This window comes from Gopherus evgoodei, chromosome 2 (assembly GCF_007399415.2).
Source record: "Gopherus evgoodei ecotype Sinaloan lineage chromosome 2, rGopEvg1_v1.p, whole genome shotgun sequence".
NCBI classification, from domain to species: Eukaryota; Metazoa; Chordata; order Testudines; family Testudinidae; genus Gopherus; species Gopherus evgoodei.
In genome coordinates, this window is record NC_044323.1 from 14,246,308 (window position 1) to 14,264,534 (window position 18,227).

General features: G+C 42.4%; 1 protein-coding gene across 2 annotated transcripts in view; it reads left to right on the plus strand.

Annotated features, from left to right (window-relative positions):
- Nucleotides 1-17,122, plus strand: part of NUB1 (negative regulator of ubiquitin like proteins 1) — a 41,250-nt gene extending 24,128 nt beyond the window's left edge. For both annotated transcript variants that reach the window (XM_030550014.1, XM_030550015.1), the window contains 8 exons: nt 1,362-1,468; nt 2,265-2,451; nt 4,964-5,071; nt 5,280-5,432; nt 7,020-7,166; nt 9,627-9,728; nt 10,524-10,716; nt 16,385-17,122. In XM_030550014.1, the coding sequence (XP_030405874.1) occupies nt 1,362-1,468; nt 2,265-2,451; nt 4,964-5,071; nt 5,280-5,432; nt 7,020-7,166; nt 9,627-9,728; nt 10,524-10,716; nt 16,385-16,548 (1,161 nt within the window). In that variant the 3' untranslated portion in view covers nt 16,549-17,122. The remainder of the gene's footprint in view (nt 1-1,361; nt 1,469-2,264; nt 2,452-4,963; nt 5,072-5,279; nt 5,433-7,019; nt 7,167-9,626; nt 9,729-10,523; nt 10,717-16,384) is intronic.
- The last annotated feature ends 1,105 nt before the right edge of the window (nt 17,123-18,227 follow it).

Here is an 18,227-nt window from a genome sequence, read left to right on the forward strand (position 1 = left end):
TAAACAACCTCTCTAGGTGCCAGCAAAAACTGATTGCTTAATAGAAGTGGTCTTCTGATAAAAGTGAAGCAGAACTGTGTTCCAGCACATTTGAGAATACTTTGATGGTCTCAGGACAGTTATCTAATGTCTGTGATTTCTTGTAGAGTCTCTTGTAAAATGTGTTTGCATTTTGTCTTCATGCCTGGAGCTGTACATTAATTTATGTATTTTACACAGCACCTATTGTTGTAGCTTCTGGGTGTCTTAGTTAGAACAATATAAAATAATTTCTTCATAAGATCTCAGTCAGTTTAAATCACAAGCTACAGGAAATGTGCTAATAGTGAACTCAAATCTAATTAAACAAATACGTCTTCTCGTTTTGTGCCTGGAAAGTCACCAAGCCTAGGTTCTGGTAGACCATTAGAATGAGAGAATTTCACATCTGGGAGACTTCAACTGAGAATGCCTTGCTACTGGTCCTGGACAGTGAAACTCCAGGAACCGACAGCAAGAGCAACTCATTAGATCTTGACCACTATGGCAGAAAAACAGAGGAAGAGACAATCTCTTAGATAACTAGATCATTCAGCGATTTAAAAATCATAACAAGCACCCAGAAGCAAAGAAGTAGCCAGCATGCAGCACCAGTGCAATGTGTTAATTGTGACCTGATTTCCTCACATGGTGCATAATGTTACTCTGCCCCAGGTGATATTTCAGTATACTTTACAAAGGTAACCCCAAATAGCATATATACTGCATGTTCTGATGCAACATTGCAAGAAATGAAAAATCACCTTAAGGATTTTATTCAGTGCTGAACACAAGACGTTAAAGGTACAAGAAGAAATCTTGTAGAATGTTTAGATAAAGTAATGTTGCTATTTATGATGCCGTTCATTGTCATAGTGCAAGAACCAGAAAGTTCTCAGCAACATTCACTGTCATTTAGTTTAGTAGAATTGAAAAATTAAGATTAGATTTTTGGCAGGTGACTCATGGGATTTTATCACCTATTTGGAAATAGTAGGGTTAGTTGGTTATTTGTGAACACTGGCCCGATGCTGTTCTGTACTGTTATGCTCAGTAAGAGACTTATCCTGTTTATGAGTAAATTCTTGAAAACATATTTAGGGTTGCACTTTAAAAGTGAATGCACAGTAAGGCAGGTGAAGTATGTCATGTATCAGTAGCAATCATTGTTTTCAATAAATTGGACAACAGATGGGTAGATAGGTGGGAAGAAGCATTAAATGATGGGAGATAAAATGACTTGATGGAATGTTTTTTCCATAGACAACAAATAATGTAAGTTATATTTCTTTTTAATTGTGAACATAATAAGGTTTTAATATCTTCTTCATCCATTTTCATAGTCCCTTCTATTAGCTATGGGTTATCATGAAAAAGGCAGAGCATTCATGAAGAAAAAAGAATATGCTGTAGCACTGCCATTCTTGCTGGACGCTGATAAACGCTTCTGGTAAGAACCTTTCTGAATTGTCATGTGGCTTTTTAAGAGTACCAACCAGTTATGGGAACAGCATAAGTCATACTGCACAGCGTACATTTTACATCAGTGGTTTTCAACGTTCTGTCATTTGCGGACCCCTAAAAAATATCAAATGAAGGTGCGTCCCGTTAGGAAATCTCAGATAGTCTGCAGAGGCCATGTTGAAAACCACCGTTTTATAGTAACGACAGCCACTATTTTACATGGTATTCTTCCACAAGCATGCCACTAGTGGGCAATGGTTGATAAAATTGCTTTACTCTAGTCTAATGCAGCCTCCTTTGGTGTCCAAAAAAGTGGTGGTCTCCCGATATGTTTCTGATATGCCAACACGTTCTGAGGGAATTTCCAAGGAGCACAATTTGGATCTTTACATGCCTCGAATGAGGATGATTGGTTTCTATACCCTCCCAAAAGGTTAGGGTGTTGTAACTCCACTATACTTTTAAAACTGCAGTATCATATGTAGAAACAAGATAAAGTAAAGATAGTGTAGATTTAAGTCAAATGTAATATACCATAATTTGATATACCAGGGACTCTCATGACATGAGAGAAGAGCATATTATTTTGATAAATTAAAAAGTAATTTTGTATGTTACATTTATATCAGTGTGATGGTCAAACTGTAAAAATGTTCGGAATGCACATGATATGTGCGTACACACTCACACACGTTTTCCTTTTCACATTGTCCTGTCCCAGTTCTTCAACACTGTAGGGAATGAAGAAGCAACTTAGTTAATATTTTATTGCTGTTTTACAGTGATTGTGGCAATGAACTTCTGAATACAGTTGATAATTATGCAGTGTTGCAGTTGGATATAGTATGGTGCTACTTCCGCCTGGGACAGCTGGAATGCCTTGATGATGCAGAGAAAAAGCTCGCCACAGCCTACAAATGCTTCAAGAGGTGTTATGGGGAAAATCACGAAAGACTTCTCACAATAAAAGTATGCTGGCATGATTTTACTGAAGATGGTTTTGTTTTAGCAAATATTCATTTATTGTTCCAGTATTTCATAACTTTTTTAGGAATGTAAAGTACTCATATGTCCCCTTTAACCTTTACTTTTCACTCTTTCCAGATGTGTAATTGTCAACACTGTAAAAGCATTAGACATGCATTGTGAGAATTCAACATAGCTGCTTTCCCCACCTCACTATATTGTTAATGACATTTTCTTCAAACTGCATCACATTTCTGTCTGATGGGGAAATAATGTTACCTGGCTAATTCAGTATATATATCACCTATGTTGGAATTCTTTAATAGGTATTACATATTTAGGGTGACCAGATGTCCCAATATTATCAAGATCATCCTGCTGTTAGGGGCTTTGTCTTATATAGACAACTATCCCCCATCCACCCCCATCCCGATTTTTCACAGTTGCTATATATATTTTCACTGAGTTACATTTTGAACATGCACACTGACAGCTGTCTAGTGGATAAGTCATTGGACTGGGACTCAGGAGAACTAGGTTCTGTTTCTGGTTCTGCCACTTTCCTGCTGGGTGACTTTGGACCAGTCATTTCATCTCTTTGTACCGAAGTTTCCCTGTTGGAAAATGGGGGAAATTATACTTCCCTCTTTTGTAATGAGCCTTGATATCTATTGACATAAAAGAAAGGTGGTGGTGGTGGTGGTAGTAACGTGTTGCCCTACTTCTTGATCAGAATTTGAAGATAGTGTTCATATAAATTGGTTAGAGGCTTCTGAAAGTACTGCTTGAAGTAGTATTAAACAAAGGAAAATATTTTAAAAATGTAATTGTTACCCTAAAATTGGTCTCACATTTTGTAGCTTTCTTCTTCTACTCCAGTCTTGAATTATTTGAGGCCTTGCATCATGAGTTCAAGAATAAAGGAGTACTTTCACTGCAGCACCACGGTTAGTCACACAGTTTTCATTAACAAAGGAAACAAGGCTGAATTTTCTCTCAAAAACACTAACCCCAATACACAAGCATTTAGCAACAGGAGACTGATTCTGCAGGCTTCAAAGGGGTTTATGTAGGCATGAGGCAGGGATGACCAGATGAACCAACAGACATTAAAGATCATAGAATCATAGAAGATTAGGGTTGGAAGAAACCTCAGGAGGTCATCTAGTTCAACCGCCTGCTCAAAGCAGGACCAGTTCCCAACTAAATCATCCCAGCCAGGGCTTTGTCAAGCTAGGTCTTAAAAACCTCTAAGGATGGAGATTCCACCACCTCTCTAGGTAACCCATTCCAGTGCTTCACCACCCTCCTAGTGAAATAGTTTTTCCAATATCCAACCTAGACCTCCCCCACTGCAATTTGAGACCATTGCTTCTTGTTCTGTTGTCTGCTACCATTGAGAACAGCTTAGCTCCATCCTCTTTGGAACCCCCCTTCAGGCAGTTGAAGGCTGCTATCAAATCTCCTGTCACTCTTCTCTTTTGCAGACTAAATAACCCTAGTTCCCTCAGCTTCTCCTCATAAGTCATGTGCCCCAGCCCCCTAATTATTTTCATTACCCTCCGCTGGACTCTCTCCAATTTGTCCACATACCTTCTGTAGTGGGAGGATCAAAACTGGACACAATACTCCAGGTATTGGTGGCCTCCAGGTATTGGTGGCCTCACCAGTGCCAAATAGAGGGGAATAATCACTTCCCTCAATCTCCTGACAATGCTCCTTCTAATACACCAAATATTCCGTTGGCCTTGGCAATGAGGGCATGCTGCTGACTCATATCCAACTTCTCATCCACTGTAATCCCGAGGTCCTTTCTTGCAGAACTGCTGCTTAGCCAGTCAGTCCCCAGTCTGTAGCAGTGCATGGGATTCTTCCTTCCTAAGTGCAGGACTCTGCACTTGTCCTTGCTGAACCTCATCAGATTTCTTTTGGATCTGTTTAAAGTGAACAAAAGTGTTCTTTTGGATCTTTGGCTCTGTTAAAGTGAACTCTTCCAGCAAGAGGATAGATCAGGAGAATCTTTCACATAATATTGCGATGGGAGAAGATACTCATATTTATAAATAAATATATTTAAAAAACCAAGAGTATCGTGTGTGTGTCTTTGTGTGTATGTGCGTATGAAATGGATCCAAAAGAGAATAAAATTTGAAACTTTTTAAAAAGTTTCTTCAGTTTTTATTTTAATTTTATGTAAAATGGTTTTCTTTGCTTCTCAGTCTGTTTTCCATAGCATAGTGCACTATGTAACAGGATTTAAATAGCTTTTCAGACCTCCATCCTGTTGTTGGATCCCTGCACCTGTGTGGAATCCCACTGACTTCAGTGGGGCTCTGCCCACATGGATTTGACTGCAAGAGCAGGTCTAGTGTCTGTAACTTTCACATGCACAAATCTGTAATCCTTTTAGAATGTAAAGTTTTTCACCTGCTTGTTGAGTGCCATGACAATTAGCATCGAATGGACTGATGGTCTGTTATATGCTAACTTTTTTCTTTATTGAAAATTTCTTTAGGGAAGTTCTGGAAGTGAGAAAGTTTTATTTCTAAGGCTTTACCTCCTTCAGGGGATAGGAAACTATCATAATGGCAAAGGAAAAGAGGCTCTTGAACTTCTTCAGAAGGTAAGGCATTGCACCGTGCAACACATCACATTATAGGAACTCATTTGGAAACAGAGCTCGCATGTTTTGCCTGATCTTGCAGTCCTCCTCTTCTCTATCCCCTCTCCTTCCCACCCCCTCCCTCACCCACAGGGAATTTGGGAAGGGACCTTTAATATATATGCCAGTGGTGGAGTCTATTTGATTGTTCTATTCTTTCTACATATAGGCAAATGGTTTGTATCAAGAGCTCTCCATAGATCCTGAAAAAATCAATAATTTGTTACTCCTGGGATTCTCTGCTCAGGAAGCTCGCCTTGGTCTACGAGCTTCTTATGGGAACCTGGAGGAGGCTGCCAGTCTTATTACCAGCAGAAGAGAGGTACGGTACTGGGAAAGTATTAAACAGGCCCTTGAACAGGTCTGAGTACTTATGTTCCAGAATGTATATCTTACGTATATATTGAGACATGAGACAAAGCCAAGGGCTTTCATCAATTCTGCATTGGTATTCTGGTGGTGAAACTGAACAGTTTGCCATATGTTGTTGCAAGTACAAAATAGAAATTGAAAATTCTAAGGGGAAAATTCTCTCCTACCTGGCACAAGTGTGCAAGGCCTAAAGAAGTAGAACTGCCATGATATTGAAGAGGTACACGAGGATACTTTGCATCAGTTTTTACCACTTAAGTGTGCTCTTTGGGAGCACAGATGGGGAATCCAAATTACATATATTTACCAGCCAAAACTCCCATTTCAGGGTTAGCTGGTATGGCACCGCAGAGGCTGCAGTTGTGGCCACAGAGTAGCTACTCACACTGCTGCACATTTTGGCTTTGGATTGGGAATGTGGCGCAGTATCTTTCTAATTTTAGATAGTTATTTAAACATTGGTACAGGAGTAGTTGAGTGGAAAGGGACTGAGCTGAACTCCTTGGTTAATTTTCTGGCTCTGATACTGATTGTCCAACCATGGCAAGTCACTTGACCTACCTATGTACCCATCTGTAAAACTAATAAAATATCTACCTCACAGGGATTTTAATATACTTCATAAACTCAGGCCTGATCCTGAGAGAATCCAAAGCATAAAAAAAGCAAACATTCTGGGATGTATTGGCAGGAGTGTTGTTAGCAAAACACAAGAAGTAATTCTTCCACTCTACTCAGCGCTAATTAGACCTCAACTGGAGTATTATTTCCAGTTCTGGGCACCATATTTCCTTAAAGATGTGGACAAATTGGAGAAAGTCCAGAGAAGAGCAACAAAAATGATTAAAGGTCAAGAACACACGACCTATGAGGGACGATTGAAAAAACTGGGTTTGTTTAGTCTGGATAAGAGACAACTGAGAGGTGACATAACAGTTTTAAAGTACATAAAAGGTTGTTACAAGGAGGATGGAGATAAATTGTCCTCTTTAACCTCTGAGGATAGGATAAAAAGCAAAGGACTTAAACTGAAGCAAGGGCAGTTTAGGCTGGCCATTAGGAAAAACTTACTATCAGGGTTGTTAAGCACTGGAATAAAATGCCTAGGTCGGTTCTGGAATCTCTGTTATTGGAGATTTTTAAAAGCAGTTTAAACAAACACTAATCAGGAATGGTCTAGATAATACTTAGTCCTGCCAGAGGACTGGACTAGATAACACCTTGAGATCCCTTCCAGTCCTACCATTCTTTGATTCTATGGGCACAGTATGGCTACAAAATGGTGAATTAGGATTACAGAGTTTGCTAGTGTATATACAACCTTATACTGGAGGAGGGAATGTCTCTAAAGATCATTGAGCAGCACAAATTTGTTTAAAAAAAGTTTCCTTTCTCCCTGGAAGATTTGTAAAGAGGAGAAAAATGTACAGAAGAAACCTTGTATGCATCTATCAAAGAAGTAGTGGAGCCATCTTCTAGTCAAAAGCTGACAGTATTCATATACAAACTTGGCACTTTAATGACCCTGCTTTTATAGGAAAAGGCACAAATAAGGAGAGAGGAGAGAGCCAAGAGGAGGAGGAGATTGGATGATATAACTACCTTGAAAACTATGGGCTATTCAGAGCGAGCTGCTAAAAAAGCACTTCACCGGGCACAAGGAAACTTGGACCAAGCCATTAAGGTAAATCACTCTCATACGGTAGACCTTTTCCACTGGATGCCATAGAAATACAGCTGCCAAAAATGCGTTTTCTAGACATTTTCTTTTTCTCTTATTGACTCACTCTCTAAACTGGTGAATCAGACTGTCATGCTATGTGGAGTGTCCCATGAGCAAGAATGCCACCCTTTGAGCAGTGTGATAAGAAGCAGGGCACAAACCTCAAACTGGTTTTGAGTTCTATATTTAGATTTCACCAACAAGTAACAAGTATAGACTCCTCAGGCACTGTACAGCCTTAACACGGAGTCACAGACAGTCCCCTTGGCCATGCTGATTTATTTTGCCCCCCAGGCAAGCTTGACTTTGTGATAGATGGTCACTTTACGCAAAAGATCACAAAATATTCAGATTACTCCTAGTCCCAAAGGACCAGTCACTTACCCCAAATCAATTTGCACCTTAGATCTCGCACCAAAGAGCACGCTTGTAGCCAGCCCTGTAACAAACTAACTAAAGGTTTATTAACTGGGGAAAAGAAATAAGAGTTATTAACAAGGTTAAAGCAGGTAAGCATACACACACAAATAAGATACAATCTTAAGTTCAAAAGGTGATAGAAGCTTCTATAATAAAGAAGCTTTAATTCCATTGGGGGTAACCGAAGCCAAGCAGCTTGAGGATCTCTTGTTTATGTTTAGAAATCTTTACCCCTCAGAGTCCATAAAAAGACCTAATTCCTTATGCTCACGAATTTTTATCCTCACCTCCCTAGCATCCAAGCTGATGAGACAAACGCTTCTGCGTGTAACCTCTTCATGAGTGGGTTGGGGGAGCAATCGACAAAATCTTTGTTCTACAGTGGCCCATTTGGATTCAGTAGTCCTTCCTGGTGGGCAGTAGATAACACGTGTAGGAATCCAGCGTTTTGCATTAGTTGAAGTTTTTTTTCCTGTTTGGTGAGTTACGTAGTTTCAGAACAGATATTTTACCGTTACAGAGGAAACACTGAAGTAGCACTTTATAGCGTGGAATACAGATAGTATAAGTAGGATTAATACATGCAGCAATCCATGAAGTCTAAACATATCCTATAATAAATATATCTGTTTAACTGTAGTAACCCACATTGGTCAGTGTTCAGTGGGGCTTGGGGCCTGGGCTTGGGCTCTTGGCATGAGCTGGCACATGGTCTGCCAGCATCACATAGGCTAATCCTTTTTTTAAACACAAATGTTTCTTTATGTATTTACCAAGATAAACACCTGTCCCAACTTCTAGACACTTACAAAACTTCTAGAACACAAGGGATACAAAAAATAAATTCAGCAGGCTAGTCTCATTCACATATCAAAGATTAACTTGCTAAAAGACTAAAATGCACTCCTTCCCTCAACATACCAGCCCTCATCCAGTTCCTCTTCCAAGAAAGCCCTGAAAGCCAACAAATTATGGCTACTCTGGACCAAGGGGAAAATGAAAAACAAAGTCAAAGTCAGATGGGTTCCAGTTTGAGTGTTACTGCGGTAGTGTACTAGGAGAGGAAGTCCCAGCTAGGTAAGTCACAGCCAACATCTTAAACAACATAAAAACTAATAGGCAGCCAATGCCGATTCATAGAGCTTAGGACCAGAAGAGGCCAGTTTGATCATCTAATCTAATCACACTAATGTCATGTTCTCTCTCTAAAGAAAGGCTGACTAGTAGCATTTTATTTAGACAAAGGCTAATACATGTGGGTATCCTGTTTTCTACATGTACTTTACTATAGGACACTAACTTTCAGTTTATGGATGTTTTCGTATCAGAAAGAGTAGACAAACTTGGACAGAGGTCAGACAAAATCAATTAAAAAAAAAGATTTTGGGGCAGGTCAGATTGATTTATGTGGAAAGAACACAAAATATTGAAACTTAGGCCTTATCTACACTGGGGGGGAGGGGGACGGGGCAGGGGCGAGTTAAGTTGGCCTAAGTTACTCAACCTCAGCTACGAAAATAGCGTAGCTGAAGTTGATGTACTTAGAGCTACTTACCACCACTTACCTTCACTGCAGTAGGTCGACTGCTGCCACTCCCGTCAATTCCATCTACGCCTCTCCAATGGAGTGTCGGAGTCAATGGGAGAGCACTCGGCAGTCGATTTATCGTATCTTCACTAGTCTTCAATTGTCTTTTAGTATGTGAAGGGTATAAACTAGATTCCTCTCTCATTGAGAGTAGTACAAGTGGGCAGGTACTAGGAATTCAGGCTGATGATGTAAACACTGAAACAGTCTTACAAGGCAAGGAGTGAAAGACCCGAGATACAACATGAGGTATCACAAGTTATGTAAGATAAATTTACTCTAGGGAACAGTATGGTGAGATATTGACTACATGAGCTAATGAGTCTTTTCCAGGTTCTGTAATCGTGTGTACATCTCTTTTGAGGAATACTACAACCTTCTAACTTACACTGATCGCTGTCTTTCTGCTCTAGATTCTTCTCGATGAACCTCAGTTACTCTTGCTAAATGATGATGATGATGATGATCCTATGACCCCACACCAGTTTCAAGTTCCTAAGGAAAGTGTTGACCAAGTAAGTTACGTTTTTTTTCTTAAAGATGGAGTGTAGGGTAGGTTTTTGGGGCGTTTTTTGAAAAATTAAACCAGTTTAATTCTGAAGGTTCATTTCATCCCATTAGCTGTTTAAACATACCATGTTAGATCTTCCTTTGCAAAGCCACAATCATGTTCTACCCCCCCGCCACCTCCTGGACTCATCAAATCCCCACTGATCTTCACCTACCGCTTGGTGCAAAGTCATGCATTCTACTAAGTAATCCTGGTTGTGAATGCAGATTCTAGAGGCCTTGAGTTCTTCTCCTCTGATATAGCGGAAGTAAAATTCTCTTTTAATGTTCTGGCTCAGAGATTAGAAATGAGACTTAAAAAAAACAAACCCTAAACATCTTGCAATATTTGGAGGGGTCAGGGAGAAAACACTTTGAAGGCAGCTGCCCTGCTCTAGTGCTGTTCAGTAGTCAGTGTGATGTCACCAACTGAGCACATGCTGGGGTATCTAAGTAAAGCTGGATGACTTAGAATATCAGAGTTGGAAGGACTAATCCCCAGACAGATTTTTGCTCCAGGTCCCTAAGTGGCCCCCTCAAGGATTGAACTCACATCCTTGGATTTAGCAGGCCAATGCTCAAACCACTGAGCTATCCCTCCCCCTCTTTGTCAGTACATGCCAAAGAGGATGACAGCACTTCAAAGAATCCGTGATAGAAAAAATAAACAGGCACATTCAGATGGCTGGTGTAGAATACTCTAGACTATACAAACAAGTCAGTCTCTCAGACTAAGGGTGTTTTGTTGTTTTTTTGTCTAGTTGATATACATGGGTTTTAATCGTGAGTCAGTGGAGGAAGCTCTGAAAGTCTTTCAGGGCAACATCCAGTTAGCTGCACAAACACTTGCTCATTATGGAGGAGTTCTCCCTGCTGAGTTGCAGCTGTCACCCGAACAGAGCACTCCATCAGAAGAATCCATTTCGTCAAAAGATTCTCCTACAGAGTCTGCAGGTAAGACTTGCAGCATGTAACAAATATGGAGGGGAAAATGATTGCTGAATATTGAATATATTGGATGATTACCTTGAATATCTCAAGAATCACTGAAGCTTTTCATAGCTATCTAGTAGATAGCTGTTATTAGGAGCAGGCTTTGGGCTGTGACAGTGTGCTGTCTGCCCAGCAACAATAAGGAAAAACAGAACACTTACTAACCAGCTGAGTGAGAGACAGAAATGCAGTCCATAGCTGCTAGGAATGAAATGACTGCTTTAAAACTGCAGCTCTTTAGCTCTGACATATTTAAGGGGCAGCATTCAGAAAGGTGGGCTGGGAAAAGTTTTCCTGTAAAAGGGTCAGCCTGCCCTGGAGGGGAGTTAATAAGGACTGGGAAGATGCAGTTTGGTGTTGTGCCTTCCATGACTTGAGCACAGAGTGTTTGTGTTAGCTTGTTAGATGCAAAACATCTGAAAACAAGCCACAGATGTGCTTGTGTGTTTGAATCTCAGTGCTGAAGAATCTCTTGCCCCCTACACTCCACCAATAACACCAGCTTCCACCATCCATTTTACAATGATCCTTTCCTCCCTCAAATCCTTCCGTGAGACCTTTTGTTAATGGCTACATGGATGGCCCATGGGACTTGCTGAGGTCTAGTTACCAAGCTTTTATTTTTTGTAAAAAGTCTCAGAACAATCAGTCTGAGCCTACAGCTGGCCATTTTAAACCTCTGGTACAACTGTAGGCTTTGTCCTCCTTCCCCCTTCCATTGGAGTGTTTGTTACACTCACCTGATGTGACTTGTCCTAAATTAGATCGTAAGCTCTTCAGGGCAGAAACCATGTCATCTTATGTGTTTGTACAGCGCCTAGCACTAGGGGAGCCCCAATCCTGAATGTGGCATTTGGGTACTACCATCATGGAAGCAATAGAACGCTATGTACTTAATTTGAGTTAGGGACAGAACAGTGATGAAAATGGCACATCCTAATTAAGAGTACACCTCTACCCTAATATAACGCTGTCCTCAGGAGCCAAAAAATCTTACCACATTATAGGTGAAACCGCGTTATATCGAACTTGCTTTGATCCACCGGAGCGTGCAGCCCCTTTCCCCCTCCCCACCCCTGTAGCACTGCTTTACTGCATTCTAACCAAATTCGTGTTATATCGGGTCGTGTTATATCGGGGTCGAGGTGTATGTCTATGCTGAAAATACTATAGCGGCACAGTTGCGGTGCTGCAGCTGCACCACTGTAACACATCAACGTAGACACTTGCTACAGTGATGGGAAAGGTTCTTCGGTTGCTGTAGGTAATCCATCTCCCCAAAGAGCGATAGTTAGGTCAATGGAAGAATTCTTCCATGCACTGTCTACAGTGGGGGTTAGGTCAGCCTAGCTACATGTCTAGGGATGTTAAAAATCCACACCCCTCAGAGATGTAGCTCTGCAGATGTAAGTTTTCAGTGTAGAACAGCCCTAAGAGCTGCTCCTTGCTGAGGCCTATCTCAGGGAGTACAAGGACTAGAAATGTTACTACGCCCTGTGCAAAGGAGGGGTGAGAGCTTATGTAAGCAGGGGAATGGTCCCGCTATTGTGGGGAACTTTCCTGGCTTCTGCACTACCCCGGTGAAGTGGGCTAGCAAAAGGATCTGAGTCCTCGCTCCCACTTCCTTTACCCAGAGGCCTCCCTGCCCTTGAGGACACCCTTTCCACTCTCCTGTCTGGCAGAGTCCTCGTAACCCCAACAAGGCTGGGCCCAGGATTCCTGGGTGGCTCAATCCCCAACCCTGCTGTGGTCACCCAGGACAGGGGCTAGGGTATCCCCACTCCGGGGTACTCTCTTTGCACTGCGCACCTCCCTGACCCACTGATTACATCATACAATTTAAAGCAAATACAAGTTATTTAATTAACAATTAATTTTTTAAAAGAATAAGGAAAAATGGGAAAGGTTAAAGGAAAACACATCACCCCCCTCTGTGGCAGGGACCATCACAAACAGTGTCTTTGGACATCAGGGCACTTCACAGTCTGTTCCTTGTAGGTCCCAGGCCTCCTTCTCAGGCCCTGGCTGTGCTGCACGGACGCTGCGGGTCAGACAGTTGCTCTGATGGTGGCCACACACTCTCAGGCTCTGGGTGGCAGGACCCTTCTCCCCAGTGTCACTCCCGCTCTGTCAGGGTTATGATCCCCCTCCAAGTCTGGCCTGCAGAGCCTCTTGGCTGAGGCGTCTCCCTGTGCTGGGCCTACTGCCCAGGGTCCCCTTCACCCTCCCCAGCTGCTCACCGCACCCAGCTCCGGACTGCTCCAGCCCCAGCTCTACACTGCCTCAGCACGGCTGCTGCTGCTGCTCTGCCTTCAGCTCTCTGGGCTGCTTCTCTGGCCTCCCTGGCTCCAGTTGCTACAGCTCTGCTCCCAGGGCAGGTCTGCTTTGCAGGCTGCTTCTGTGTCTCTCTCAGCTCTCACCTACTTCTTGGGCTGCTTGTCTGGCCCCTATGGCTCTGGTTACTGCAGCTCTCTTCCCAGGGCAGGTCTCTCTCTGGGCTGTGCTCTGGCTTTTTGGGTTGCAGCTCTGCTCCCAGCAGCTTAGCTTGGGCCCCTACTCTCACCTTAGCTCGACCCCACTCTGTCTGACCCAGGCAATTCCAGCTCACACGGAGGACGGGACCCACCCTGGCCTTCTGTCTCTTTGATTAGCCTGCCCGCCAGGGCCATCCTTAAGATTTATGGTGCCCTAGGTGGGATTATTAAGCTGGTGCCCCTGTGCCTGTCTTGCTCTTAGCAACACAAACATAAGCTTACACTATTGGAAAATTTGCCACATGCATGTTATTAAAATCAGTTTAACTTAATTAAGCACACTGTAATGCTGATGAACTAGCACTAAAGAAGCAGCACTATAGAAAATATTCTGATTTGACAGAATGATGCAAATAATATAATTTTTTTAAATTGTCAACATTTTATTGAAAATTTATATGAAGAGGTATTGAAACAAGGATTTGTTTTTAATTAAAAGCAATCTTTCTGGCTTGTTTGGCTGCAAAATGAGTAGTAATGTCATTGTATGACAAAGACAAAGTGATGTCTTGTTTGATTGCAAGAATAGCAAGACCAATCAAGTGTTCCTGACTCCTTGTAGAGTGGAGACAGTTTTTAATGACCTTTAGTTTTGAGAAACTCCGTTCTCCTGATGCTACTGTTACAGGAATTGTCAGTAGAATACGAGTGGCAATGTAAATATTAGGATATATGTCAACAAGTTTGCTGGTATGAGTAAACTGTAAAATGTCTGTCATTGATTTTGCATGTGGCACCATTGATGACAGTGTACTCAATTCTTCATACAGTTCAAGTCCATTTAAATCAAAACGATCGCCATGCTTCAGGAGGCTCTCTAGGTCAGGGGTCCCCAACGCGGTGCCCAAGGGTGCCGTGGCGCCCGCTGGGGCCTCTCAGTGCACCCACATACTGGCCGGCGGACAAGCATCTGCCGAAATGCCACCAAAATTCGGCATTTCGGCAGCAACGCCTCTGGATGACTCCGCTTGCCACCAACAAGCAGCGTCATCCAGAGGCGTCGCTGCTGAAATGCCACTGAATTTTGGTGGCATTTCGGCAGATGCTCGTCCACCCCCACAGTCCTTCATCTGGCGCCCGCCAGACGGAAAAAGTTGGGGACCACTGTTCTAGGTTCTTGCACTTTGTCATTAGTTGCTCTTGTTTTCCTATTTCATTGAATTTAGTTCTGCTCAGCCCACGTACTAGCTGAGTGAATGGAACCCCAAGCCAATAGCGGGTTGAGTGGCTCAGCCAGGGTATCAGGTGCCGGCCTGTTCAGCCTGCTGCCAGCCTGGGGTTCCTTGGGGGTCCCCAGGCCAGCAGTGGCTGCTGAATGGGGCCGGTGGCTGGGACCCCGGGTGGCAATAGGGCAGCAGCTGGAACCCCAGAGCAGTGGCGGGCTGAGCCGCTCAGCCCGCCGCTGCATGCCACCAAAAATCAGCTCGCATGCTACCTTTGGCACATATGCTGTAGATTGCTGACCCCTGCTCTGTACATTAGTAAGGAGATGAGCATATTACAGTTGTTGGAGGGCTCTATTTAGCAGTAACAGGGCTATAGGAAAGTCAGTCAACATTTTTTGTTTCTCTGATGAAAACTGGCCCACTCCCTTCCCCATACCAAGCTTGTCACAAATAATTGTCAACAACTTAATTTTCTGATTTTGGCTAAGATATTGATTTTTTTTAACAAAAAATATTGAAATTGAATTCAGGATTGTTAGCAAGCATTTTTGGCAAACAAATTTGTTAAATGGCAACGCAGTACTGCTTTCATGCTTGGCTCACCCCCCAGCCTGCAGGTCCAACAGCTGCAATAGAGGAGGCGATAGGTGGAAAACTGCAGGACCCCAAAATCCACCTCTTTGGGTGCAGAGTGGCAACAGCAGCAGCAAACCCTCAAGTCCGATCACATGCCAGTGGGCACCACCGCCAGCCCAACAGACCATGGTGAAGTTAGCACAGCATCTGATCTCAGGGATGGGGCACCCATGGAGCCACAGCAGCTCATCCTGCCCTGTGCAGCTCCCCCCTGGATGAATGGATCGCTGCCAGCCCAGGGGAGAGACGCACTCCCTAGCTAGGGTGACCAGATCCAGATGTCCTGATTTTATAGGGCCAGTCCTGATATTTGGGGCTTTGTCTCATATAGGTACCATTTACCCCCACCTAGGGTGACGAGACAGCAAGTGTGAAAAATCGGGATGGGGGTGGGGGGAATAGGAGCCTATATAAGAAAAAAACTCAAAAATCGGGACTGTCCCTATAAAATCGGGACATCTGGTCTCCCTGCAGGTGAGTTCCTTTCCCCACCTCTTCCCAGAGACCACAGCAGCCAATCCCCTCCCTCAGACTGTGCTGCATTCGGCTCTCTCTAGGACCCAGCAGCCCTGCTCTTACATGCTCCACTGTTTCCCGTCTGTCCAGGCTCCCAGCAGAGCGGTGCCCCCAAACCTAGTGGTGCCCTAGGTGGCTGCCTATTCTGCCTATGGCTAAGGACGGCCCTGCTGCCCGCCCTGTCAATCAGGCTGACCTGGAGCACTGGCCTTTTGCCATTGTTCCTGGGGACTGTCAGTCTCAGGGTCCTGATTTGTCATCGATCCCTCCCCTTTTAGTGCTGGGAGCTAGCAACCAAAACACCCCCACTGAATGTTAGTAAGGGGATAACAGTCCCCTTACACTTATATATCATCTCTTCTTTTCCTTCCCTCCACTATCTCTCTACGGTAGTTACAGTTTAACCCCAACTTATTACTCATAGACTCATAGACTTTAAGGTCAGAAGGGACCATTATGATCATCTAGTCTGACCTCCTGCACAATGCAGGCCACAGACTGTAAACCATCCACTTCAATAACAAACCGCTAACCTATGTCTGAGTTACTGAAGTCCTCAAATTACAATGCCACCTAATGTACAATTAAGGCTTTTCTTACTGCTTAAAAAAATTGGTGCATCTCACCCCGGACATCCTTTGATGCAATAATTTTAAACTAATTCTCCAGTGAAAGGTTTATAAAATTAGCGCGATTGGCAAAAGAGAGTTTCGTGGGAAGCTGATTTTCAGAGAAGAGATTATTTGTTTTTTTCTTTTTTTTTCTTTTTTTTTGTAGGTACTTCTAGTTCATCAACGGATGAAGACATGGAAACAGATGTAGTCAATGAAATCTTAGAGGATATTCCAGAACACGAAGAAGATTATCTGGATTTAACTCTGGAAGAGGAAGAACAGGTTATTAAAGAATACTTAACCTATATGCATGAGGAACAACCCTGAAATCTCATTACTCACCGCTCAGTTACACGAAATTACTTTGGCTACGTATCACATTTTGGACTCTTGAGTTTGAATTTAGATACCTATATCCTCAAGCTTATCTTTTGTCAAATGCCTTACATTCAGTTCAATTATAGATGAATTATTTAATTATCAGTTAATTACAACAATGCTCAAAATCTGCTTTTTTTTGGTTTATTATAATTTGTCATAATCAGATTAATGATGAAGCAGAAACAAATATTTTTCTGAAAAACATTGTTTAGTAGAGAGTTGAATATATATTTATATGGGTGTGAAATTAGCCCATTTAATTAATATAGCAAATAAAAGCATTTTACAGCATTTTGCATCATCTGTTTTAAAACAAAATCTACATTTGTAAATCAGAAACCTAGTTAATACATTTATAGAGCTGTCGGTTTACAAAACCAATTTCTTTCTCTTTGAAGTACTGTTTTCCAAAAATCACTTACCCGATCAGTTGTGTATGAACTGATGATGTCTCTTCTTCTCTGTTCATGTCAGATGTTGCAACAGCAACTAATACAAATAAAACATATGGCGCATCTTGCTTTTATTGAGATTTTTTTCCATACTTTATACATAAAAATATTCTTTTTTAAAAAAGGGCAGTTGGAAGCAGCTGGGGAGATCATGCCCCCATCTTTGCCTCAGGGTGATGGGGCTGATTTAAACATTTTTCTGTAAAAATTGGTGGGCATGATGTAGGGATGCATTTTACAATTTATAATCACACAAATTCTCAACAAAATCACCCTTGAGAGCCAAACGTGACCCGTGGACCATAGATTTGACACTGCTGTCTCTATCTCAATTTTTAGATAATTTAAACATGAGGACGAAACAAAACACAGGCCAGCTAATAAAGACAGAAATTGGGCCAGGCTCATTTCACCTGTCACTTTGTTGCCTTCAGAAATTTAGCCCAATGTTCCTTCCTAATGCTCTTTATCTTCCTTTTGATTCTGACACTTAGCCCTCTTCTTTCTGGTGCCCCTCCAAATGCAACTGCTGAATGGAGATGTTCCGTTTTTGAGATCTGTGGTGGTGCTGTAGTCCTGCTGGTCCCATGAGACTAGAGAGACCACATGCAGGAGGCAATATCTTTTCCTGGCCCAGTTTCTGTTGGTGAGAGAGACAAGCTTTCAGGCTTAAACAGACCTCTTCTTAAAGTCTGGGAAACTGAAGAAGAGCTCTGTGTAAACCGAAAAGCTTGTTGGGCCAGTAAAAGATATTACCTCCTCCACCTTGTTCTCCATTTTTGAGAGGCTATTTTGGAACAGAGAATGTGGTGTCATATTTTCATTAACTTCATTCAATCAGTAGAGTCCCATCCATTGTGTCAGTCCATTTAAATGGCCCTGCTTCACTGAGGAAAACAATGATTGGGAAAGAAGGGAATATGACAGCAACATGTGGTGGTCATAATCATCTGTATCTAAACCCAGATGAAGCCCTTTCAAAGATTAGTTTACTGCCCAAGCTGTACACACAAGTTATTCAGGGGTCTGTTAATTGATATGTGCTGGAATTCTAATGAATTAGCCTTCTCTGGAAAACACAAGGACAGTGGCACCCTGTGGTCCTGTTAGAAGGAGGAGGAAACATGGAGCTATAGTTCGGTCCACCAGTATAACAATCTTCAAATTCCAGTA